Raw genomic sequence first — 27,293 nt, 5'->3', positions numbered from 1 at the left:
GAGCAAAGCTACTATAGGAAGAAAGTGACCTACCCCTTTAAATGAAATATCTGAGGTTTTGTAAAAAAAACAAAAAAAAAAACTACCTGCCTGTTGTGCTCTGCGCTGCTCCTTTCTGGCACACTGTATTCACAGACAACTCCTGCCAGCGATCCAGCTGCTTCTGCTGACATCACATCAACCAAGCGGCGGCTTCTTTTTTTGCTCTGTTGATAGGACGGGACTGCCGACGCTATGCTGATTGACAGCCAGATCCCAACTGCCTAACTGAGGGAGCTGGATGTCAATCAGCACTGTTAACAGAGCAGCCCAGAAGAAGAGCTGCTCTGTTGACAAGGAGCAGTTGAAGAGCACTGTGACTCCTCCATGCTGGTGAACGGTACCAAGCACAACAGGTAGGTAGCAATTACCCTCCTGTTAGTGCTTGGGGACTTTTATTTAAAAAAAAAAATCCGGATATCTCCTTTTAATGAGCTTACAGCATCTAACTGCTGTGCACTACCGCAGGAAATTTTCCTCAGTTCTGGACCAGAGTATGTTTGTTATAATTGGCATCATTTTTGGAGCCGAAATCATGCAGAATTTGTTGGCCCTGACCCCCTCTTAGCTAAGCTTTCCCCGCTTCTCAAAAATTTGGCCATAATTGAGGTATAAAAAAAATTCCAATATTCACAATTTTCAAATCTTTAAATTTTTATTTTATCCTAGAAGTAACTGTACTATTTCTATACCGGCTTGATCTTTTTTCAGGAATGCTTCAAGAGACTCACTCCATGGATTCCATTCTAGATATCAATGAAAGTAAGTGTCTTCCTTATTTATTTTGCCCACTCACCGATCTTCTCTCCTCAGTCAGTCTCTTTTCTTTTACACTTGGCCCAGACCGCCATGACCACTTATTGCATCCATAACTCATCTCTGCAGATTTTAACAGACCTCTTTGGCTCATTGCTTTTCCATCATCCTCTACACAAACCATAGTGCTATAACCAGCGCCCTAGACAGTAATAATGCCCCTTCTGTGCCCACCACATAAAATTTACCCTCCTTTAATGCCCCTTATAGTTGCAATCCACATTACCCCACCCACCGGGCCTCCTTTTATTCTAGAATGCTGTAGATAAGCCCCCGATGTAACCTGAAAGATAAGAAAAACAAGTTTTATTATACTCACCCGGGGGTGGTCCGAGGGGCGTTGCAGGTCCGGGTCTGAAGCCTCCCATCTTCATATGATGTCGTCATCTTCCTTGCTTTGTGTCGTGGCTCCTGCGCAGGCGTACTGATCTGCACTGTTGCGGGCAGAGCCAAGTACTGCATTGCGCAGACATTGGGCCTCTCTGACCTTCCCAGTGCCTGCGCACTGCAGTACTTTGCTCTGCCCTCAACAGAGCAGATCAGTACGCCTGCGCAGGGGCCGCGATAGAAGCAAGGAAGAGGACGTCATTGCATGAAGATGGGAGGCGCCAGACCCGGACCTACGACGCCCAACGGACCGCACCGCCCTGGGTGATAATAATCTAACGTGTTTTTCTTATCTTTCTGGTTACATCTGGGGCTTATCTACAGCATTACAGAATGCTGTAGATAAGCCCCTAATTGCAGTGGCCGCATCTTATATGCGAAAAATGAGGTGACAGGTTCGCTTTAAAGGCCCTGTCACACATGGCGATCTCACTAGCGAGATCGCTGCTGAGTCACAAGTTTTGTGACACAACAGCGATCTCACCAGCGAGATCGCTGTGTGTGACAGCGATCAGCGACCGGCCCCCCTGCCGGGATCGCTGTAGGAAAGCCTAGGACTTTTCTTTGGTCGCTGGTCTCCCGCTGGCCAGCACGCATCGCTGCGTGTGACAGGCAGGAGACCAGCGATCAGCTGGTATCTAACGTACACATCAGGTATCTAAGGGACGTGTGTCCTTTAGAAACCTGACGTGTACGTTAGTTACCAGCGCGCTGATGCAGGGAGCTGGTAACTAACGAACACAGCGATGCCGCGCGCTCGGCGTCGCTGTGCTGATCGCTGGTGAAGCTGTCTGTTTGACAGCTCAACAGCGATCACATAGCGACTTACCAGCGATCCTGACATGTTGATATCGTTGTCGGGATCGCTGGTGAGTCGTTATGTGTGACGGGGCCTTTAGTGTCTTAATAAAACTAATGGTATCTATCTTCTAGATAACATTTCAAAAGATAATCCTGTCAGAAGAAGGATCATTGAAGGAGACATCATTCCTACAGTGAGTATCGTCTGCAGTCTGGAATGATTGAGTGGTTTAGTAAATGTTTCATTATGATGGGATGTCACTTTTTTTTTCCCTCACAGAGAACCAGTAGATTCAGCCCTAAAATGTCCCTGTGGCCAATGGATGATAATGGCAATGTTCGAATTCCGTATATTCTTTCTCCAGAGTATGGTGAGCTAACGACATTTGATGCAAAAACTGGATTTCCTTGGGCTAAGGCCTCATTCAGACGCCCATAGTCACTTGTTTTTCCTGAAAAACAGACCCGGCTTACTAGATCTAATTGCCATCCCTTTTTTTTTTTTTTTTTCTCTCTTTTTCCCATGACAGTGTAAGAGTCGGCCTGAACCGTAGGACACCGGTGCACTTGTGTCCTGGCATTCCCTCACAGAGAAATAATGTTCACTAGTCAGCATACCTGTGTCCTATGGATCTTCCCTTCTCTGCGGTAGACCCCCTCTAGACCATTTGCATTAATTGAGGCACAGTCCATTTCAACTTTAACAAGAACAGCTTTACTGAGTTCAATACCCAGTACACCCAAAGTCTTCACAGCTTTTACAACAGGCTTCACAAAACAATGTTTCTCTTCTTTCCCTACACTACTTTCATGATTGCAAGGTGCAGGCCCAGGTCGGACTGTCCCTGTTGATTCCTCAGCATCCTCTCTGCCCAGCTCTACTACGGATATGCATCCCTTGGTCTGTTTCACCCCAGACGCAAGATCATTGTTTCCTGGAGTCTGAAGCCACTGGGAGAATGACTTGCTCTTCTGTGCTGTTCCCAGTGCTTGCACGACATGCTTCCTGTCCAAACTAGCTGCAACTGTAGGTTCCTCCAGCTGTTTCACCCTGGCCCTGAGGCTATCTGCCCATGCGATGAGTTACCACATACTGGAACCTTTATTGGCCCCCCAACTGAATCAGCCTGCTGCTGTGGTGTCCTGATGTTATGGATGAAATGGCATTACTTCTTCGTTACGTGGCTGCTGTGGTGTCCGGGACCTGTAGCCCTTATGGATGATTCGGGTGTCCCTAGCCCTCCTATCCTAACGCAACGCCTACACTCACTTATCACACAGCAGCCCCTCCTACTGTTAACCATGTACGCTATCGAAGAGCGGTGGGGCACTAAGATGCCCCCATCTAGAGGCCAATTTTACAAACTGCACTTTCCCTAGCTTTGTACAAAGCGGCACATGAGTGAGAATACATTTTAACATTTAAGGTAATACCCAAAATAGTGTACCAGTACCTATGTGACACACTTAATGGTATTACACATGATAGTGTAGCAATACCAGTGAAATGCGAGTAAGAAGAAAAGAGGGAGAACACTAACATACATTCCCTTACCACAGCACCACCTGAGAGAGGGAATCTGCCCACTAACGACAGGGAACCTACTGACTAAAAAGGTGGTACCTGTCCTCTGCATTAGTTTGGTTTCCTGTCCTTGAGGGAACCCAAGAAGAGCGGTTTGTGAAGATTTAACCAGGTCTGGAAGGTGTCCAGGACGAGATGCCTTCCGGATGGGTGAAGTACCACTGGCCAGGAGGTCAGTGCAGCGACATGCAGGTAAAGGCCTCCTGCTGACACGAGGTCCCAGGTCTGCACACACCGGGGCTGCAGGAGTACCCTGTGCTAAGTGCATCGGGACATGCTTTCTGGGTATGCGCGGTGTGCACTGGTGGACGTATTGGCCCACCTCGGTGACAAGTGTACCGGAAAGCATGGTTTTTGTATATGCAGTGAGGCAATGCATTTCATCGGCACATGCATTTGTCTTTGTTACTACATGCACTTGCCATCATGAGGCATCACAAAAAGTTTTTTTTATTGAACATTTGTATCGGGTCTTACATCTTGTATTTCCATCTTCCATGGTTTTTGTTATAAAAATAATTTTTATTGCACGTATATCCCATTATTATTGCAGATTTTGCACATGTGTTTACAAGGGAATTGTGCAATATTTTGATACATGGTGTATTGTATATACCAGTGGCAGTGTTATATTATTGTGGCTTAGTGGCCTCTGTCATTTAATGTTATGTAACTTTTAATATAAAATATTTCTGAATAAATTGACACTCTTTGGACTATACTCTCGGTTGTTTCCTTTGGTATTAAGCCCCATGAAGGGTAGCACCAAGCAGAATAATAATGTGCTCTGTACACGGACAGCTCACCCAGCACGCATACAAAAGACTTGGTCTTCTGAATGCAATCAAGACAATATCTGAAGAAGCCCTTAGTTTTTCTATGGATTTAAAATCCATAACTAAATCAGAAATCAAAGACTCATTGAAACATCTAATGAAGCAGAAAATGGGGGGGGGGGGGGGGGTGTAAAAGAGACCAAAACAGCAGTCATCTGATTTGGATGGCTCTGTAGTATTGGAGAGTAGGGATGATTGACATTTCTTCTGTCTGTTTCTCCTCTGATGGTAGGCTGTGGTTTCTGGCGGAAGACACGGACAAGTCAGTAAGAGCCATCAGGACAGCCATGGAGATTGCAGATTCTAAAACCCCTAGAAAAGTTCAGGACATCATGTTCAGGGGTTTAGATGAGAAAAGAAGGCGCTCATTCCCAGTCAATGAGAAGCTTAAAATGCTCATTGACAAAGAATGGAAAAACCCAGAGAAAAAAGGCGTGTTACAGTCTTCGTCAAAGATGAGAGACCCATTTGATGAGGATGAAGTGGCCATGTGGGAGAAGACCCCTAAGATTGATGTAGCGGTGGCAAAGTCCTCTAAAAGGTGTACCTTGCTTTTCTCTATCCCCCATGACAGCACCACGGAGAGAGGAGATCCGCCCCATGGGGACAGGAAACCTACAGATAAAAAGGCGGTACCTCTCTCCCGCGTCAGTTGGTTTCCTGTCCCCATAGAGAACCTATGAACTCGCCAGTCGTCGTTGGATGCCGGGGCCAGCCAGTCCGGAGGTTGACAGCGGGGGTTCCCTGTCCCGGCTGGGGTGGTAACCCGAGGCGCCACTACTGGAAGGTCAGCAGGCCTCCAGGGTGTGTGGGGGGGGGGGGAGAGGCAGCAGAAGCGCTGCTGAAGACCACCTCCCCCAGGAATCTCCGCTCCAGGCACAGCGGCTAGCGGGTGCGGGAAGCTACCGGTGGAGTCGGGCCGCCGCAATGCATCCCTGGGGAGCGACAGCGCGGCCTGCTAACTTCGCCACCGCCGCAATGCACCTCTGGGAACTGGCATCTCAGAGCGCCGGGAGGAAGAGGCAGGAATGGCGTGCACCTGGAGGCAGGGGAGAAAGGGGGGGGGGGGAAAACTGCGCTCCCTCACGAGGCACTGACCGGGAGGGGAGCGAGGATATAAAAAAAAAAATCGCTGCATCTCCTTGAAGCATGAGTGGGCCTCCAGAGCAGCAATCTCAGCTGGACATGTCCTCCGACACAGGGCACTAGCGGCAACCGCGGCAGTCACCGCAACAGCAGAAATGCCGTAAGAAGGATCCCTAGGACCAGCCACTGCGGCGCAGCAGCCGCTCAGGGTCCAAGCGCAACAAGGAGTCCAGTGGGGCAGTGACCCCAAAAGACAAAGCGTCGGCAGACCCGGTGGTCCCTCCAGATCCGGTATCCTTCTTCGGCTTGGTGGGTAAGTGGACTACGTGAATGTACAAGCTGTAACTAGGGCCTCCCTCTCTTTTAGGGGAAGAAGTGCACGCAGAAGGCCAACCACAAGATTTGCCCACTTTGCAAAGAGGCACTTCCCACGGGGTGGGGGAAAAGGCTCTGCCAAGGGCGCATTGATCTCACAATTTATAAGGAATCTCCAAGGTTCGCCTCCGACCTTAGGGCCCTGACTAAACACCAGGTAGAAGACACCGTGAAAATCCTCCAGGGAGGAAGCAAAAAACATAGGAAAGCTAAAACCAGGGACCCCGAGTCAGACCTTAGCGATAGGGAGAGCGAACCTTCAACGTCAAACTCGGACAGTTCAGCAGCCGACTCCTCATCCTCCGAAGAAGGGGGTCACAGCTGTTTCCCTATCGAATAAACAGTTTAGTGAAAGCAATTAGAACAACTATGGGGATGATAGACACCAGACCCAAAAGAACTATCCAAGATGCTTTGTTCAGCGGGTTGGAACAAAAGAAGAGAAGATCATTCCCCATGAACGAGAAAATTCAAGCTCTAATTCAGAGAGAATTGGAAAGGCCGGAAAAAAAGGGCCTCCTGACTCCAAAAAGGAAATATCCCTTTGAAGACCCAAGATGTTCTTATTGGTGAAAAAGCGCCAAAAGTGGATGTAGTGATAGCAAAAGCATCAAAAAAATTCGCCCTGCCGTTTGAGGATATGGGAACATTAAAAGACCCCATAGACAAAAAAGCGGAAACATTCCTAAAAGGTTCCTGGAGGCAGCCGGAGGACTGAAGCCCGCCACAGCTGCCACATGCACCGCTAGAGCCTTAATTGTGTGGCTAGATCAGTTGGAGGGCCAGCTGAAAGACAAAACCCCAAGAGGCACGATTTTAGACTCGGTCCCATTGATGAGAGGAGCGGCGGCCTTTCTGGCGGATGCATCCGCGGATTCCATCCGTTTGGCAGCCAGGTCAGCTTCCTTTTCAAATGCGGCAAGGAGAGCACTCTGGCTCAAATGCTGGACGGGGGGACCTGCAGACGAAATCCAAACTCTGCTCCATTCCCTGTGAAGGCGAATTTCTTTTCGGCCCCACGCTGGACGATATCCTGGACAAAGCGGGGGATAAAAAGAAGTCTTTCCCCAACCAGTTAAATTTCCCCTTCAAACTGTTTCGGAGCAGGAAATTTATACAGAGAAAGCCACCTAGAAACTCCCAGGATAAGTGGGAGGACAGAAGAGGGAAATGAAAAGGGTTCATGTTCGGGAAACCAGCAGACGAGAAACAACCCCAATGAAGGTGTCTCCCAGGTAGGAGGAAGATTGGGCCACTTCTTCCCAGCCTGGGAAAATAATTCAAAAAGTTCCTGGATCTTAAGCATAGTAAAAACAGGCCTCCAAATTAACCTTCCACACCTCACCCAAACCCTCTTTTGTAGTGACCCAGCAGAGACAGTCAGCGGAAGAGCAAGAAGCAGTCCAACAAGAGATTCAGACCCTGGTGGAGAAATCAGTGCTACAAGAGGTCCCCCACCAGGAAAAAGGAGAAGGCTTCTATTCCCCTATCTTTCTAAGGAGGAAGCCAGATGGGACATTCAGAACGATAATAAACCTGAAAAGATTAAACAAGTGCCTGATAATCCATCCTTTCAAAATGGAAACCATAAAATCTGCAGTAAAAATGCTGTTTCCAGCCTGTTACATGACAGTACGCGTCTTTTAAGTCAAGTACCATCATGTCCCCATACACAGGGACTACCGCCAGTATCTCAGGATAGCAGTCACTATAAGGGGAGAGATATGGCACTACCAGTTCAAAGTTCTCACATTCGGGCTGGCCATCGCTCCGAGAGTCTTCACAAAACTCATAGTGGAAGTCATGGCACACTTAAGGGAGCAGGATGTGCTTATACAGTTGTGGCCAAAAGTATTGACACCCCTGCAATTCTGTCAGATAATACTCCGTTTCGTCTTGAAAATGATTGCAAACACAAATTCTTTGGTATTATTATTTTCATTTAATTTGTCTTAAATGAAAAAACACAAAAGAGAATGAAGCAAAAAGCAAAACATTGATCATTTCAGACAAAAGTATTGGCACCCTCAGCCTAATACTTGGTTGCACAACCTTTAGCCAAAATAACTGCGACCAACCGCTTTCGGTAACCATCAATGAGTTTCTTACAATGCTCTGCTGGAGTTTTAGACCATTCTTTGGCAAACTGCTCCAGGTCCCTGATATTTGAAGGGTGCCTTCTCCAAACTGCCATTTTTAGATCTCTCCACAGGTGTTCTATGGGATTCAGGTCTGGACTCATTGCTGGCCACCTTTAGAAGTCTCCAGTGCTTTCTCTCAAACCATTTTCTAGTGCTCTTTGAAGTGTGTTTTGGGTTATTGTCCTGCTGGAAGACCCGTGACCTCTGAGGGAGACCCAGCTTTCTCACACTGGGCCCTACATTATGCTGCAAAATGTGTTGGTAGTCTTCAGACTTCATAATGCCATGCACACGGTCAAGCAGTCCGGTGCCAGAGGCAGCAAAGCAACCCCAAAACATCAGGGAACCTCCGCCATGTTTGACTGTAGGGACCATGTTCTTTTCTTTGAATGCCTTTTTTTCTCCTGTAAACTCTATGTTGATGCCTTTGCCCAAAAAGCTCTACTTTTGTCTCATGTGACCAGAGAACATTCTTCCAAAACGTTTTAGGCTTTTTCAGGTAAGTTTTGGCAAACTCCAGCCTGGCTTTTTTTATGTCTTGGGGTAAGAAGTGGGGTCTTCCTGGGTCTCCTACCATACAGTCCCTTTTCATTCAGACGCCGATGGATAGTACGGGTTGACACTGTTGTACCCTCGGACTGCAGGGCAGCTTGAACTTGTTTGGATGTTAGTCAAGGTTCTTTATCCAACATCGGCACAATCTTGCGTTGAAATCTCTTGTCAATTTTTCTTTTCCGTCCACATCTAGGGAGGTTAGCCACAGTGCCATGGGCTTTAAACTTCTTGATGACACTGCGCACGGTAGACACAGGAACATTCAGGTCTTTGGAGATGGACTTGTAGCCTTGAGATTGCTCATGCTTCCTCACAATTTGGTTTCTCAAGTCCTCAGACAATTCTTTGGTCTTCTTTCTTTTCTCCATGCTCTGTGGTACACACAAGGACAGAGGTTGAGTCAACTTTAATCCATGTCAACTGGCTGCAAGTGTGATTTAGTTATTGCCAACACCTGTTAGGTGCCACAGGTAAGTTACAGGTGCTGTTAATTACACAAATTAGAGAAGCATCACATGATTTTTCGAACAGTGCCAATACTTTTGTCCACCCTCTTTTTTTATGTTTGGTGTGGAATTATATCCAATTTGGCTTTAGGACAATTCTTTTTGTGTTTTTTCATTTAAGACAAATTAAATGAAGAAAATACCAAATAATTTGTGCTTGCAATCATTTTCAGAAAGAAACTGAGTATTATCTGACAGAATTGCAGGGGTGTCAATACTTTTGGCCACAACTGTAGTTCCATACCTAGACTACTTTCTAGTGATGGGCAACTCCCCTTCTCACTGCAGGGACCAGCTGAACAGGACTATGGAAACACTAACCAAACTAGGTTGGCTGCTGAATCTGCCAAAATCTCAGATGACCCTGAGCCAAGTACAAGAGTACCTGGGCATTACCATAGACTCGCTCAGACAAGAGTGCCGTCTCCCAGAAGGGAGAGTGACACACATGAAACAGATGGCGACAGTCGTAAAAACTCACACAGCGACAACACTAAGGAAAGCCATGTCCCTGCTCGGTTCAATGACAGCCTGCATCTCGGCTGTTCAGTGGGCCCAGGCCCATACAAGAGATCTCCAGTGGGAGACACTGGCCCCAGAGTTTTCTCTGCAAGGAGATTTAGAAGGGCGGTTAGACATCTCACCCGAAACAGCCCACTCACTGCAATGGTGGACGGAGCCATCCAACCTATCCCGGGGAGTTCCTTGGGTATTGCCGATATCTCGAGTCCTTACCACAGATGCAAGCCCCAGGGGGTGGGGGGCCCACTTGGACAACCAGATAGCACAAGGGGGATGGACGGAGGACGAAGTAGCAGCTTCCTCAAATATGAAGGAGCTCTTAGCAGTAAAACTTGCCCTCCTGTATTTTCTGGACTCCCTCAGGTCCCACCACATAAGGGTATTTTCCGACAACCGCACAGTAGTCGCTTACTTGAACCATCAGGGGGGGACAAGATCCCACGCCCTAAGGGAAGTGACAAAATCAATTTTCCAGTGGGCAGAGGGAAATCTAAGCTCACTGACTGCACTACACATAAAAGGGACAGACAACGTGATGGCAGACTTCCTAAGTCGCACACAACTAAGACAGGGGGAGTGGGAGTTAAACCAGGGAATTTTCGCTCAGATCACGACGTTATGGGGGAAACCCAGTATAGATCTATTTGCCAACAGAACAACTGGAAGGTGGAAACCGTCTGCTCCATAGACCCCTCCGGGAACCTGGTAGCCCTGGACGCCCTTATGATTTCCTGGCACTTCCCCCTTGCCTATGCGTTTCCACCAATAGCCCTAATTCCATCAGTTCTGAGGAAGATTCGGGAGGACAAGGCAAAGGGTAATATTAATAGCCCCCTTCTGACAGAGAAGGACGTGGTTCTCTTGGTTGAGGAGGATGTCCATCTCCGACCCTTGGGTCCTCCCGGACATCCCAAACGTACTCTCGCAGGGCCCGGTACTGCACCCCCAGGTGGAGAACCAATATATGATGGCCTGGAATTTGAAAGGGTGCTTTTGAGCAACAGGGGGTTCTCCAAAAATTGTGTCCACTCTCCTAAGGTGCAGGAGACCGGTAACCACTAAACTGTACGGGAGGATCTGGAGGAAGTTCCTCTCAGTATCAAACACCAGCGCAGGGGAGGAGGTGCCTCTATCAAAAATCTTACAGTTCCTGCTGAATGGCTTAGAGGAGGGCTTAGCTACCAGCACATTGAAAGTTCAGGTGGCGGCCCTAGGGGCCCTTTACAACTATGACTTGGCAGGGAACCGTTGGGTGGCCAGATTCATCAAAGCAGCCGATAGATCCAGGCCTATACCTTCCCTAAACACTCCTCCCTGGGATCTAAACTTGGTCATCTCAGCCCTGTCCAAACCTCACTTTGAACCGTTAGAAGAGGCTCCACTAAAACTGATTGCACTCAAGACCTCCCTCTTGGTAGCCCTGACGTCGGCCCGCAGAATCATTGATATCCAGGCCCTGTAAGCTTTCCCTCTGTTTACTCAGACCCTAGAGGATAGGGTGATACTTAGGACAGACCCAGCCTATCTGCCGAAGGTAGCATCCCGATTCCACAGGACTCAGGAATTCTCCCTCCCCTCCTTTTGCCCCAATCCCAAAAACAGGGGAGAAGAAGCGTTGCACACATTAGATGTGAGGAGATGCCTAATTGAATACCTAGCGGCCACAAGGGAATGTAGAAAGGATAGGTCTCTTTTTGTCTGCTTCCAGGGGCCAAGAAAGGGGCGAAAGGCATCAAAGAGCACGCTGACGAGGTGGATAAGACGCCATCACCTTGTCGTACTCGTCGCAGGGGGCGAACGTCCCAGACAGAATAACAGCCCATTCTACAAGAGCGGTGTCGACTTCCTGGGCAGAGAGAGCAGACTTCTCCATTGAGCAGATATGTAGAGCCACTACTTGGTCCTCTCCTTCGACTTTCTTTAACCACTATCGGCTGGACCTAGCCACCTCCTCAGATCTAACCTTTGGTAGAAGGGTGCTGGAGGCAGTGGTCCCCCTCCCTAATAGTCCCTGCAATTCTCTCCGTGGTGCCGTCATGGGGGATAGAGAGAAGCGTAGTTACTTACCGTTAATGCTATTTCTCTGATCCCATGACTGCACCCGTATATTTCCTCCCTACACGCGTGGGGTGCGCACTTATTGTAAAGACAGTTTAGTTAAGTCGCGTGGTGTCTCCTCTAAGCAGTTTAATGATTATAGAAATTTCGTATTTTTTCTTAAGATGGTTGTGTTAGTATTAGCCTGAAGTTCCGTTAATGCTCTGTAAAACAACTGACGCGGGAGAGAGGTACCGCCTCTTTATCTGTAGGTTTCCTGTCCCGGTGGGGCGGATTCCCTCTCTCCGTCGTGCCGTCATGGGCTCAGAGAAATACCGTTAACGGTAAGTAACTACGCTTTTTGAAGATCTTGGCACTCTTAGGAAGCTCCTGGACAAAAAAGCGGAAATTTATTTAAAACAACCATTGGAATTGTCAGTGGGGGCATTGAAGCCAGCAATAGCAACAACCTGACAGACCTATGATAGTTGGGGTTACAGCAACTTGAGAATCAAATCAAGAACACCCCTTTAGCTAAGATCTTGTCAAATCTCCCACTGATGCAAGGGGTTGCTGCATTCCTCGCTGACGCTTCGGTGGACTCGGTCAGGTTGGCAGCCAGGTCAGCAAATTTTTCAAATGCTGCCCGTAGAGCATTGTGGCTCAAGATGATATTTTAGATAACGAGGCAGACAGGATTTCCCAATGTGTCCATTCTGCAGTATAACAGTTCCTTTAGCAAAAGAAGATATAACAGGAACCAGTCCCTCAGAGAACAGAGAAAGTGGAAGGATAGAAAGCCAAGGAACAAAGGCTTCTTGTTCAGGGCGTCCTTCCTCTGTGGCCAGAAAGCCCTCTAAGTAATGGGCTTCTCCAGGTAGGAGGAAGGCTGTCCAACTTCCGGCCTGCCTGGGAGAGGATATCATTCACCATTTTGATTTTGAGTATAATACAGTCAGGGCTCAAACTAATATTCAGGTCTACTGCCGGCACACCTTCAGGATATAATCTTCCAGAACCTCCTAGGGAACAATTAGCCCTGGAGGCGGAAGTACTAAGCTTACTATAGAAACAAGTTCTGACAGAGGAGTTGGTACAGCTGGGGAAGGATTCTATTCTCCCCTATTCCTTATAAGAAAACCCAACTGCACCTTCAGGACTATAGTCAACCTGAAGGGACTAAGCAAGTATTCTGGTCTACAGGCCCTTCACATGGAGTCCATAAAAATGCTGTTCCCAGGCTGTTATACGTGTCCTGGACTTAATGGACGCTTACTACCATGTCCCAATCCATGCCAAAGACCACCAGTACTTGAGAGTAGTCTTGTATATAAACAAAAAAGTCAGACACTTTCAGTACATGGCTTTACCCTTCAGTCTATAAATGGCCCTGAGGTTATTTGCGAAGATTATTCTGGTACTGACAGCACATCTTTGAAAATGAAATGTTTTAATAGTTCTGTGTCTGGACGATTTTTTCTGGTGGTTGGCAGATCAATAGACTGCAATCACTAACTGATGCAAATCAGAACCAGCCTGTCCCAGCTAGGATGGATATTAAATCTGGAGAAGTCAAAACTGGAACCACAAAGGATTTGGTCTTTCTTGGGGCTTATCTTGGACTCTAAAGAACAGATTGAGGAATGAGAGCTGAATCTAGTAATATTGCAACAAATTGAGGAATGCTGAGGGCAGCCAGAACTAGACCTGTTCACAAATAAGTGAAACAGAAAACTTCTGATCTCTGAATCTGAGAGAGAGACCCTATGCAGTGGATGCGATACACATTCCCTGGGACTGCAACAGCCTACTCCTTCCCCTGTTAATGTTTATTCTGGCAGTATTAAGGAAGATTCGTGAAGAGAGGGCAAACATCATTCTAATTGCTCCATTTTGGCCCAAGAGACCATGACTCGCGTGGATGAGGATTATGTCCTTGTTGGATCCTTGGAACCTCCCAGATATCCCAGATCTCCTCAGGCAGGGCACAGTTTGTCATCTTCAGAGATCATGCCTGCATTTGATGGCCTGGAGTTTGAGAGGTCGCTATTGATCCAAAAGGGCTTCTCCCTGGCATTCGTCTCAACCCTGCTTCAGAGTAGGAAACCAGTAACCACTAGAATACATGTTAGGACATGGGCAAAATTCTTGTCTAGTTCGGGACAATCTTTGGAAGGAAAAATTCTGATAAAGGCCATATTATATTAGTTTCTTCAGAAAAGTATGGAGATGGGCTTGGCCACTAGTACTCTTAAGGTGCAAGTATCTGCTCTAGGGGACTTATAACCTAGCGACACGTGGATAATTAGGTTTATTAAAGCATATGATATACACAGATACCAGTCCCAAGAATGCCTCCTTGGGACCTAAACCTGGTCTTGGATGCATTAATAAGATCTCCCTTTGAGCTCTTAGCTGAAATACCAGTCAAGATAATCATCCTAAAGACAGTAATATTGGTGGCCCTAGCATCAACCTGCAGGATAAGTGACTTTCCACCCATTCACACAGATCATGGAAGATGGTCTTATTGAAACCAGACCCAACATGTTTTCCAAAAGCAGAATCTAAACTTCAGAGGCACCAAGAGATTGTGCTTTTTTTTTTTTTTTTTTTTTTTTCTAAGAATACAGAGGAGCAGAGTCTTCACACGGTAGATGACATGGTCTAGTATTTGGCCATATCAAAACAATGGCGGAAGATTAAATTCTTATTAGTTTCCTTCCAAGGAGGTAGGAAAGTCCTCAAGGTAGCAAAAGGTACCATAGCTAGGTAGATTAGGGACACCATTAGCTTTGCCTACTCCTCTAGTAATATAACACTTCCAGAGAACTTGAAGGCTCATGCCACCAAGGCCATGGCAACTTCCTGGGCTGAGAAGGCAGACGTGTCGATCGACAGGATATGTAAGGCAGCCACATGGTACTCTGTCTATCTTCTAAAAACATTATCGACTTAAGTGGTCTTCTCTTGATGACCTGTCATTTTGGGAAAAAGGTGTTACATGCAGTGATCCCTCCCTAAGGTGCTTTTTGTTTATATAAATCTCTCAGGTGGTCCTATCATGAGAGAAGGGGAAAAAAAAATCTTAGTTACCTACTGGTAATGGGATTTTACAGAGCATGTGGCAGCACCCTTATATTCCCTCCTTTTGTCACTAGCTGGTGTGCACTATGTAAGGCGGCCAGGGTAGTAGTCGTGGCAATGGGCTGTATGGTTCCCACACCATGGCGCTCCACAGATGAAATGCAATGTTCCTTCAGCTGTGCGTGCAGCATAACACTGTTACTGTCACTCCGGCTTCATGTTTCCATGTTCCACAAAACACTGCAGAGTCACAGTCCTACAGTCCTTTTCAAACAGTTCAACTTTACTGATAACATGGGTACTCATCACTTTGGCAGCATGTTTCACACAGAGCCTCTTATCCTGCACTTTCCCTGCCATCTGGGCAGACTCCATTCCTTCTATATCCTCTCCTTCTGTTCTCCCAGTGTAAGAAGATGGACCAGACCAGGGCTACCACTCTTGCGCCGCCTCAGGAACTGTCTGGGCTGTTACCATTATTGTCTGGGGCAAAGCTTCGCAACCTGGTCCGACCTTGCACTCGACAGGTGGGGTCATGGCTAAGATGATAAAAAAAAAAAGCCTAGGCGCGGGAAAGAGAGGAGGGACTCGGCGGGAAGACGCAGCGCGCAGCAGGGGAAGTTTGTTAATCTGTCCTAGGAGCATTGGAACAGTGCAGGCCCGCACTATAGATTCCCTGTGGCCAGGTACAGTGACTGTGACTAGAGACCTTCTGTGTGCCCGTTGGCTCCCACAACTGAAGGTGCCAAACTCTCTGGGCCAGTTATTACCACGCGCGAGCCACCTAAGAGACCGAGTGACTCACCTAGAACTGTACCCTTCCTCACCCGCATACTACTGTCGAGCTACGTTAAGCTCTGGCAGTGTTAGAGACTGTGATATGCTTCGCACAACGGATCCTGGACCCAGTACCCCGCACAAGACAGCAAGGACTCATCGCCACCGCCCGGGAACCGGATCATCATCTCCTTCGGGACGACACTGGAATCATCACACGCCAATTGCATAGGTGCCACCATTGGAACCTAAGACTCTGCAGTCAGGAAGCCGTCGGACTGATAGGTTAACCATTCATGAACAGTTGCTATACTTATTACAATTGTTACTTCACCCTGCAGAGCTACAGCTCTGGCAAAAATTAAGAGACCGTCACATCAAAACCCTGTCATTGGCAGCCCATTCTCCAGACCTGAACCTCATTGAAAACCTCTGAAATGTAATTAAGAGGATGAAAGATAGTCACAAGCCACAAAAAAAAAGAACTGCTTCAATTTTTTGCACCAAAAGCGGTGTGAAAAACTGGTGGCAAGCATGAAAGCTGTTTTACAAATCATGGCCATTACACAAATAATGATTTTGGAACTCTTCCTGAGTTAAAACATTAGTATTGTTTCTAAATGGTTATATTCTTGCTTTCCTTGCATTATTTAAGGTCTGAAAGCACTTTTTTAATTTTTTTTTATGACCATTTCTCCTTTCAGAAAAAAAATCAAATTTATTGCTTGGAAATTCGGAGACATGTCATAAGTTTGTAGACTAAAAGAACAATTTACATTTTACTCAAATATACCCATAAAGGGAAAAATCAGACTAACTGAACATTTGGAAGTTGTCTCTTAATTTTTGCTAGAGCTGTGTTGTGCTCATATCGCTAGCCCTGCCCCTGCCTTTCCTTTCCCCTCCCTGCGTGGAGTATCCCCCTGTTTAAGTAAAATCAGTGTTAACCCTTTCTCTGCAATGCCTGCCATCTCTGTGGACAATCCGTCCCATCGGTACTACCTGCGTCACAAGCTCCCTGTCAACCTCTCGTCCGGTTCCAATTGGGAAAGGTGTCGGGAGTGCCAAATTCACAACTCTCACCCCAGTTGTAGAACCCGGATCCTTCCTGGGGATGGTCCTGCTGAGCTGGTGCTGCCTGCACTATTCTCCAACCTGGGGCCCCTTTCTGCCATTGCAGCTTTATCCCCACAGCCTGTAACTGTCTCATCCACTGCATGCACCTTGCCCTGGGCCTCTAATCAGGAAGTGCCCATCCTATAATTCCCTGCTCTGTGCTGCTCTGAGACCCTCTCATTTACTTAACCCCTATGCTACCTATACCTTACTAACTCTTACATCTATTCTATGCTATCTTTTCTCCAAGGTCCTATTTTATCCCTAAGCTAAAGCACAATACATAACAAATGCATCACATTACAGTACATGACAATCACATTAGTAAACCGCACATTACATTGACGAACACTGAGGTATAGGAGAGGTATCGCCCTTTAATTCAGTAGGTTTCCTGTTCTTGATGGGATGATACCCTCTCAGATGGTGCTGTCGTGGGCTTTTTTTTTTTTTCTCTTTTTTTTCCCCCTCTTTTGGCCTGTTAGGTTTTTTTAACATCAGTTTTATATAGGCAAAAAAATTCTCCTACCCATGTAAAAATAAAAAAACAAAACCGCACATTGGCACATGGATGGCATCCTTGTGCTGTCCATTTTCTTTCCTGTCCTATATAATGGATAAATGACTGTAATGTAACATTTCATATTTGCAGATGAAGGGCAAAAAAACGTCATATTGGACGCGATGAAAGATGTGGAAACCTCGACATGTATCCACTTTGTAAAACGTTCAGTGGATAAAGACTTCATCAACATTGAGCCAGAAGATGGGTGAGCAACAAAAAGAATGAATTCTCAAGATGAGCCATGCACTTAGAATAATATGGAAGTATTAGCAGAATATTTGCTGGATGTTGGGGGTTTAATTAAAAAACGCATGTATATGCAAGTGGAACTTTTCAAGGGAATCTGTCAGTAGGTTTTTGCTATGTAACCTGACATCATGACGTAGGGGGCTGAGACCCTGATTCCAGTGATGTCTCTTACTAAGCTGTGTATTATAAGCAGGAGATTCACTAGAGGACTAGGTGTCTTGTGCGATGTAGAGTCCTACTGCTCTATTTAACCAAGCTCGTACAACTGATTGGCACTGTGCACACTATGACAGAAAGTTACCAGAGTACACAGCTGCCAATCAGTGCTGCCTGAGTTATACAGTGCTCAGCATTCAGAGAACTGCTAGATCTGCAGCAGATAAGTTTTGTTTTTTGCTTTTTTTTTTTTTTTGTTTTTTTTACTCCAATTTGCAGCAGTAAGTGACACGTTGGTAGCAGTGGCATACCGAGGCCACTATGGATCCCGTGAGTCAGGGGGTGGGGAGCCCTGTAAATTGACCGCGGACAGTAGATGTGGACAAGCTGCTGCTCCATAACGCCCTGGCAATTTACATGGACGTGCAGTTCATTTTAACCCCTTAATGACTGGAGGTGTTTTTGCGTTTTCATATTTTGCTCCTTTTCCCACAGCCATAACTTTTTTATTTTTTGGTCAATATGGCCATGTGAGGTTTTTTTATTTTAATTTAAATTTTGGCATGCTTCAATAGTCTCTATGGGAGACTAGAATCTGCCATAACCCGATCGGCTCTGCTACATACAGGCGATGATTAGACTTGCTATGAGCAAGGGCGGCGCTCATGGCAATCCAGCAGTGACAACCATAGAGGTCTGCAGGAGACCTCTGGTTGTCATGCCAACAGGGGTCACCGATGGGCGAATTTCAGAATTTGACAGTTTCATTTAACGGGTTAATAGCCGTTAATAATGAAATAAAGAAAATATATTTATTATTTTTCCATTGGGGTTGGCGTTGGGGTTAGGGTTGAGGTTAGGGTTGGGGTTAGAATTAAGGGGTTTCCACTGTTAAGACACATCAGGGAGTCTCCAAATGCAAAATGGCGCCACCATTGATTCCAGCCAATTTTGCGTTAAAAAAAGTCAAACAGCACTCCCTCCCTTTTAAGCCCCGATGTGTGCCCCAACAGAGGTTTACCCCAGCCTATGGGGTATCATCATACTCAGGAAAAATTGCACAACAACTTTGGGGGTCTAATTTCTCCTGTTACCCTTGGGAAAATTTGGGTGATAAAAAAATACTTTTGTGGGGAAAAAATTTGGGGGTTGAGAGTGCTCACCACACATCTAGATAAGTTCCATGGGGGGGGGTCTAGTTTCCAAAATGGGGTCACTTGTGGGGGAGCTCCAATGTTTAGGTGCACAGGGGCTCTCCAAACGCGACATGGTGTCCGATAACGATCGGAGCTAATTTTCCATTCAAAAAGTCAAATGGCACTCCTTCCCTTCTTATCCCTGCCGTGCACCCAAACAGTGGTTCCCCCCCCATATAAGGGGTTTCAGCGTACTCAGGACAAATTGGACAACAACTTTTGGGGTCCACTTTCTCCTTTTATCCTTGGGAAGTGAAAAAATTGTTGCTAAAAGATCATTTTTGTGACTAAAAAGTTAAATGTTCATTTTTTTTTTTACCTTCCATGTTGCTTCAGCAGCTGTGAAACATCTGAAGGGTTAATAAACTTCTTGATTGTGGTTTTGATCCGCTTGAGGGGTGCAGTTTTTAGAATGGTGTCACTTTTGGGTATTTTCTGCCATATAGACCCCTCAAAGTGACTTCAAATGTGAGGTGGTCCCTAGAAAAAAAGTGGTTTTGTAAGTTTTCTTGTAAAATTGAGAAATCGCTGGTCAACGTTTAACCCCCATATCTTCCTAACAAAAAAAAAAAAAAAATTTGTTTCCAAAATTGTGCTGATGCAAAGTAAACATGTGGGAAATGTTATTTATTAACTGTTTTGTCAGATAAGTGTCTGGTTTAACAGAATAAAAATTCACAATTTGAAAACTGTGAAATTTTCGCCAAACTTTCTATTTTTTTTTTTTCACAAACGCAAAAATTATCGACCTAAATTTACCACTAACATGAAGCCCAATATGTCATGAAAAATCAGTCTCAGAATCGCTAGGATCCGTTGAAGCGTTCCTGAGTTATTACCTCATAAAGGGACACTGGTCAGAATTTCAAAAAATGGCCTGGTCATTAAGGTCAAAATAGGCTGGGTCATGAAGGGGTTAACCAAGTCTTCTGTCTCTCTGGGCTTCCTGGCAGGCACTCATGCATATTCCTGAAGTCTGTGCACACTTGTATATGTCTTAGCTAGCCATTCAAATATACAATATCTCTTTCAGCTGTTATTCTTACATTGGTCGTGTTCAGGGGAAACAAGAGCTCTCCTTGGCATTCGAATGTGTAAATAGAGGAAAAGGCGTGGTATTGCATGAACTTATGCATGTGATTGGCTTCTGGCATGAGCACTCCCGTGCAGACCGGGATAACTATGTGATCATTCATTGGAAAAACATAAGGGAAGGTATGGATAATTTTGTTTCAACATATGGAGAGTCTGAACTGTAGCTTGTTGGTTTATGAAGACCCTATTTTGGGTTAAAAGGGTATTTGTGCTCCACTCATATCTGCATTAGGAGGTGAGCTGGATCAGATAAAGAGAATTTATAATTTTGCTATGTAATCTAAGGACAGCATGAGGTAGGCTCTGATTTCAGTAATGTCACTTATTAGGCTGTGTGCTGTTTGTTTCAATACAATGAGTGTTTTATCCTCAGGAGATAATCACTGCCGGACTAGCTGTCAGTGTGCATCCTGGTCCAACTGTAGGTACATGTGCCAACTGGGGGGTGGTCCCTTTTTGCGCCGCGAACAGACTGGAGACAGAAACCGATGTACGTTCAACAGGTCTTTATTGGTTGTCCTCCTGAAGACCACAGCAACATGACAGCCTCCGTACTCACAGGCCCGGTACCTTTCACCTTCCTTCTTTCCTTTTTTAGTGATGTCCCTCGCGGTTCTATCACTGTGGCTGCCCTAGGCCTACCACCACAGCGCTTCACCTGTCCGAGTCCGTCCGTCCGTCCGTCCGGTACCCCCGGGCTTCCTCTGTCCTTCGGCTATCCTGTCAGGGCCACCCTGTTGACCGTCTCTTCTTCCAGTCCCCTCTCGAGCTCTTCCACTTTCCGTCTTTTCCTCCTTCAGCCTCTTCCTCTGCTCAGCTCCTCTCCCTGGACTGGCTACCTTCTGGAACTCTCTCTCCCTGTTGATTCCCCTCCCTGGGAATTCCCCTCTCCAGTTCCCGTAACGTCACCCACCATGACTATGGGGTTTCCTAGCTTTTAGGCTATGTGCCCATGTATGCAGAAAATTTCTGCATTAAAACCGGACTCCTTCCCAGAAAATGCGCATTTTTGTGGAAAAAACGCGCTTTTTTTATGCGTTTTTTTTTCCACGCATCTTCTGACTCATAGGAAATAGCTAAAAACGCGGACTTTTCCGCAAAATTAATGAGCATGCTTTTTGCGCGGAAAAAACACATCAATGTGCGGAATTCATTTAAAATGAATGGGATGCTTCTTGTATGCGTTTTTGAAGTATTTTGACTGGGACAAACGCTTCAAAAACGCTTACGTGAGCACACAGCCTCAAACTGCTGTTAAGCCCTTTCCTTACTGCTCTCTATCTCCATCTTGTGGCAAAACTCTAGTACTGCACCGTCTCCCTTTCCTGCTGTTCTTGGTCTTCCCCTGGTGGCCAAAGCCCAGTACTTCACCATCTTCCAGTCTTTCTAGCTGTCTCCCCTTATGTATACACCAGTTTACATCAAGTATATTTATGATAAATCTTGCATTCACTTTTCCTACGTCAGACAGGTCCACAGGTCAGTCCACTTCCCTACACACTCCCTTCCTTTTCCCATTGTCATCCCTGACATTCTCGTCCCGTTCATTTGCCCTTCTTAAACTTCCCCACCTTCTTTTGTCTAGCCGGTTGTTGAGCGAGGCCTGCGATACGCGGGGTGCTGAACCGAACTGGGAGCAGTCATGCTCTGAGTAGCTTACGGCTAAGCATTTGACAAAGTATCTCATACAATCCTTATTGAAAAAATGACTAAGTATGGAATGGACAAGGCAACTGTAAGGTGGATTCATAACTGGCTTAGTGATCGGACCCAAAGAGTGGTCATAAATGGCTGCACATCCAGTTGGAAGAATGTCTCAAGTGGGGTACCACAGGGCTCTGTCCTGGGCCCTGTATTGTTCAACATCTTTATCAACGATTTAGATGAAGGAATTGAGGGTAAACTGATTAAATTTGCTGATGACACAAAGCTAGGAGGGATAGCTAATACTAGAGAAGAGAGAGAGAGGATTCAAAAAGATTTAAATAAACTGGAGAAGTGGGCAGTAACTAACAAAATGGTTTTTAACAGGGAAAAATGCATAGTACTACATCTGGGCAATAAAAATGAAAAAAGCATATACAAAATGGGAGGAATAGGGCTAAGCAACAGCACATGTGAAAAAGACTTGGGTATACTAATAGATCACAGACTGAATATGAGTCAACAGTGTGATGTAGCAGCAAAAAAGGCAAATGCAATTCTAGGATGTATTAACAGAAGCATACAGTCTAGATCACGTGAAGTCATTATTTATTCGGTCGTCCATGACAGCACCACCTGAGAGAGGGGATCCACCCCTTAGGAACAGGAAACCTACAGATACAAAAGGGTGGCACTTCTCCCACGCATCAGTTGGTTTCCTGTTCCTAGAGGACAGGACTCTCTACAGATCGTCCATCATGGAGTCGTTGTTGAGTACCCAGGCCGGCTGACCAACTCAGGTAGCGAGGGGGTCTCCTACCTCGGTCAGTGTGGGGTCCCTGGAGGCGCCACGGTGGGGCCGGGTAGGTCACCACGGCAGTGGACGGAGCAGGTGGAGCAGGGGTCCGGTGGATGCCGTCTCCAAAAACGCCAGCACCTGGTATGTATGCCTCGGTCCTGCTGCGCTTCCCCAGGCCCGGTCCTCCCGGTCAGTGCTGGCCCCTGGCGGGCTCATGGCGGCGTGCGCAGAGGGGCAGTGGGGCATTCCGGCCAGGAGGCGCTGCGCGGCTCCTTCGCGCGCGCTCCCGCAGGGCTCTGATGAGCGGCGGAAGTGACGCGGCGGAAGGGGCGGAGCGATAGCGCCGATACCGAAAGTCGGGTGCCGGCCGGCCTCCGGCGCGCGCCGCGGGTGCATGCCCGTCCGGGGGTCGCGCGGCGACCCGGGTAAGGCGAGGGGGGCCGGAGCATGGGAGAGGGAGTGCGGAAAGCCGGGTGGGTGGTGCAGGATACCTGCTGACCCGGACACCAGGAGGCCATATAAGGCAGATGGGGATGCCGCTGGGGTGCTTCTGAAGGCCCCAGCAATGGATACAACGGAAGCCCCCTTGGACCAGCAGGACGAGGCGCAGGAGCGCCCGCAAAAACAGGCCACGACAAAACCGCTTGCGAGTGGCCAGCAGAAAAAACAGAGACGAACTAGCGACCAGAGCCGCGAAAGTTCCTCCAAAAAGGACCCCCCTGCCTCCCTCCGTGATCCGGTACCTGCTTCATCTGCATGGGTAAGAGATCTCCGTGAATGTACCCTGATGCAGTGTTCCCTTATGTTTTTTTTCAGGGGAAGAAGGCTACGGGAAAACAGAAGCACAGGGAATGTGCCCTCTGTAGTTCCCCCCCCTACCAGATGGCCACCCTAAAAAATTATGCCAACCATGCATTCGGCAAACGGTAGGGGTTATTAAAGACAGGGCGTCCAGGGGTAGATTGTCAGGCCCTTATACTCTCCCCCGTTTATGCAGGTAGCGGAAGAGACACCTGACTTCACTTCGAACCTGAGAGAGATGATCAGGGCAGAAATGAAAGTCTTACCTCAAAGAGAACCTTCTAGGAGAAGAGAGGCTAGTGGTTCAAGCTCGGAGACCTCAGTCGCCCCTGGGAAAGGCGATAATTCCTCGGACTCCTCGGCCTCCTCCTCGTCTTCCTCGGATGAAGACTCTAGCCGGTTCTGCTTCCCCTTAGACCAGATGGACAGATTAGTGAAAGCAATACGGTCCACCATGGGGGTAGCGGACAAAAAACGGGAACTCTCAGCACAGGACATAATGTTCGGGGGTCTAGACCCCAAAAAACGCAGAGCTTTTCCATTAAACGATAAGGTTCAGAACCTAATTGACAGAGAATGGAAGAGACCGGAAAAAAGGGGCTCCATGCCACCAGCCTTTAAGCGGAGATACCCCTTTGATAACCCGGTAGTAAACAGATGGGATAAAGCCCCGAAACTAGACGCAGCAGTAGCCAAAGCATCTAAAAAATCTGCCATACCATTTGACGATATGGCCTCCTCGAAAGATCCGCTAGATAAAAAAGCGGATTCTTTTCTTAAAGGGACATGGGAGATGTCAGCAGGCGCGTTAAGACCAGCGGTAGCTGCCACCTGTACAGCCAGATCGATGATGGTCTGGCTAGATCAGCTGGATTCCGAGCTAAAAGACGGAGCTTCAAGATCATCTATTCGGAAAAGTTTGCCGATCATTCAGAATGCCGCAGCGTTTTTAGCCGATGCTTCTGCAGACTCTGCAAGAATGGCGGCTAAAGCCGCGGGTCTATCTAATGCAGCGCGAAGAGCGCTCTGGTTAAAATGTTGGCCAGGAGATATTCAAGCCCGGTCCCGTCTGTTCCATTCCCTGCGAGGGGGAGTACCTATTCGGCCCTGTCTTGGACGAATTGTTAGAGAAAGCTGGTGATGACAAAAAGAAATTTCCCAGTCTCCCGAACCCCTCGTACAGACGTCCTTTTACCAGAAAAGGTTTTTTCCGGAGAAGGCCGTCCAGAGATCAGGGCAGATGGGAGGAGAAAAAAAGGAAAGGTACAGGATTCATGTTTGGAGGGGGGCGCCAGGAAGGTCCAGCTCGAGATACGAAAAAGCCGCCCCAATGACTAGTTACCCCGGTAGGAGGGAGACTAGCTGCCTTCTACCCATCCTGGTCTCTGATCTCTAATAGCAGCTGGATATTGGGGATAATAGCCGTGGGACTACGACTAGAGTTTTCTAGGGTTCCCCTTGATCAATTTAAAATCACCCCACTCAGGTCGTCTGCTTCAGAACAAGCTGCCCTGGAGGCCGAGGTTCATGACCTGTGCGCCAAAAAAGTCCTGATAGAGGTTCCAGAGGGAGAATGGGGGAAGGGATTCTACTCCCCTCTGTTCCTGGTCCGCAAACCAGACAGCTCCTTTTAGGACAATAATAAACCTTAAAGCCCTCAACAAGTTTTTGGTCATACGTCCTTTTAAAATGGAAACAATTAAATCTGCAATAAAATTGCAGTTCCAAAACTGCTTTATGGTGGTGTTAGATCTGAAAGACGCATACTACCATATACCCATCCATGCAGGCCATCAGCGGTTTCTCAGAGTGGCGGTTCAGTTGGATGGGTCAATTCGACATTTCCAATATGCGGCCCTCCCTTTTGGGGTGGCAGTCGCTCCCCGAGTGTTTACTAAAGTAATAGCGGAGGTCATGGCCCATCTGCGTGAATCGAACATTTTGGTGATCCCCTACCTGGACGATTTTCTTATTGTAGGTAAAACGGCGAATCATTGTTTACAACAGCTACAAAAGGCAATGTCCGCCCTAGAACGGTTAGGATGGTTGCTGAACGTCAAAAAGTCTCGGTTGCAACCAATGAAAGTCCAACAATTCTTGGGCCTAACCCTGGATTCTGAAAAACAGGAATGCCGTCTGCCTCCGGAGAAGCTTGTTCGCCTCCATTATCAGATCCTGAACGCCTCCAATAACCCCACCATGTCCCTCAGGAAAGCCATGTCCCTTCTAGGCTCTCTTTCGGCCTGTATCCCGGCAGTCCAGTGGGCCCAGTTTCATGCAAGGAAACTACAGAGCGAGGTCTTATTACATCAAAAGGTCCTTGGGGGTTACTTGGAGGGTCAGCTAACCTTGTCCCGTAACACAAGGGAGTCCCTAGAGTGGTGGTTAGACAAGGATAACTTGTCTAAAGGGGTGCCCTGGGAGTATAACGTAACCCGCATAGTCACCACGGATGCTAGTCCTTACGGTTGGGGAGCTCATATGGGTGAAATATTAGTCCAGGACCAATGGCAACATGATCAGTTAGGAATGTCATCTAACCTAAAAGAATTGACAGCAGTAGAACAGGCGGCTAAAAAGCTCCTTGTGTATCTACAGGGCCATCACGTGCGGGTGTTCTCCGACAATCAGGTCGCCATGGCATATATCAATCACCAAGGCGGGACCCGTTCCAGACCCCTGATGATTGTAGCAGAGCGGTTGTTCCATCTAGCGGAACAATACTTTCTATCTTTAACAGCGTTGCATATAAAAGGAAGAGACAACATCACGGCAGACTTTTTAAGCCGCAATCAGCTAAAGCAAGGGGAATGGTCCCTAAACTCCTCCATATTCAATCTGATTGTTCAAAAGTGGGGATATCCAGAGGTAGACCTCTTCGCCACCAGAGACAACAGGCAATTGAAACAATTCTGCTCCCTAAATCCCAGAGAGAATCCTCTGGCGGTAGATGCCTTCCTGATAAAGTGGGACTTCAAACTAGCCTACGCCTTCCCTCCCCTATCTCTTCTACCCCTGGTGATGAGGAAAATCCGGAAAGACAGAGCGAGGGTTATAGTCATCGCTCCATTTTGGCCCAGGAGAGCATGGTTCTCATGCCTCAGGACCATGTCGGTGTCCGATCCTTGGGTTCTGCCGGACATCCCGGATCTCCTGTCCCAGGGGCCCAGTCTTCCATCCTCAGGTGGCTGGCCTTCATCTGACGGCGTGGAGTTTGAACGGTCATTATTAGAAGAGAAGGGCTTCTCCGCAGACCTAATTAACGCCCTACTTAAGAGTAGAAAAATCATTACCACAAAAATTTATGTCAGAATTTGGAAGAAATTCCTTCAAAACTCAGGAGTAGTCGCTGGGGATTCAGCGCCTATAATGCAGATATTAGAGTTCCTACAAAAAGGTCTGGACATGGGGCTCTCTACCAGTACCCTTAAAGTACAAGTGTCAGCCTTGGGGGCTCTGTTTAGCTGTAACATCGCTGGTAATTATTGGGTAAGCAGGTTCATTAAGGCGGCAGGTAGATCCAGGCCAATAATGGATTGGTTCATGCCGTGGGACTTGAACCTCGTCCTCACTGCTATGACAGAGACCCCATTCGAACCTATCTCGTCGGCTTCCCTAAAAAACCTGTCCCTCAAGGTAGCCTTCCTGGTAGCTCTAACATCAGCCCGCAGAATAAGCGATATCCAGGCTTTATCTAGGTGTCCTCCTTATTTACAGTTCAAAGAGTATAGGGTAATACTTAGACCTGACCCAGCGTACTTGCCGAAGGTAGTGTCTAGTTTCCATAGGACACAGGAAATAGTTCTTCCATCCTTCCTCCCTAATCCAACTAACGAGAAGGAAAAGAAACTACACACCCTGGATGTCAGGAGAGGCCTCATAGAATATCTGACAGTCACCGATCCCTGGAAGAAAGATAATGCCCTATTTATCTCTCATCAAGGCCCCAGGAAAGGTTGTAGAGCATCAAAAAATACACTAGCCAGATGGATTAGAGAGGCGATTTCAATAGCACCCGGGAAGCTGAGGGCGCATTCCACCAGAGCCATGGCAACCTCATGGGCCGAAAGATCAGAAGTCTCCATTGACCAGATTTGTAAGGCGGCTACTTGGTCCTCTCCG

The 27,293-nt window shown here is 47.1% G+C and overlaps 1 protein-coding gene across 1 annotated transcript in view; it reads left to right on the top strand.

Moving 5' to 3' along the window:
* Window positions 1-27,293, top strand: part of ASTL (astacin like metalloendopeptidase) — a 99,469-nt gene that overhangs the window by 30,496 nt on the left and 41,680 nt on the right. Inside the window, exons 2-6 of the mRNA XM_073559524.1 lie at window positions 751-801; window positions 2,176-2,237; window positions 2,324-2,414; window positions 17,319-17,436; window positions 19,866-20,047. Of these exons, the coding sequence (XP_073415625.1) occupies window positions 751-801; window positions 2,176-2,237; window positions 2,324-2,414; window positions 17,319-17,436; window positions 19,866-20,047 (504 nt within the window). The remainder of the gene's footprint in view (window positions 1-750; window positions 802-2,175; window positions 2,238-2,323; window positions 2,415-17,318; window positions 17,437-19,865; window positions 20,048-27,293) is intronic.

The sequence above is a fragment of the Dendrobates tinctorius genome, unplaced genomic scaffold, assembly GCF_039654945.1.
Source record: "Dendrobates tinctorius isolate UK_male_01 unplaced genomic scaffold, ASM3965494v1 ptg000272l, whole genome shotgun sequence".
NCBI classification, from domain to species: Eukaryota; Metazoa; Chordata; class Amphibia; order Anura; family Dendrobatidae; genus Dendrobates; species Dendrobates tinctorius.
The sequence above is the reverse complement of the archived record's forward strand: the minus strand, read 5'-3'. Positions and strand labels throughout refer to the sequence as shown.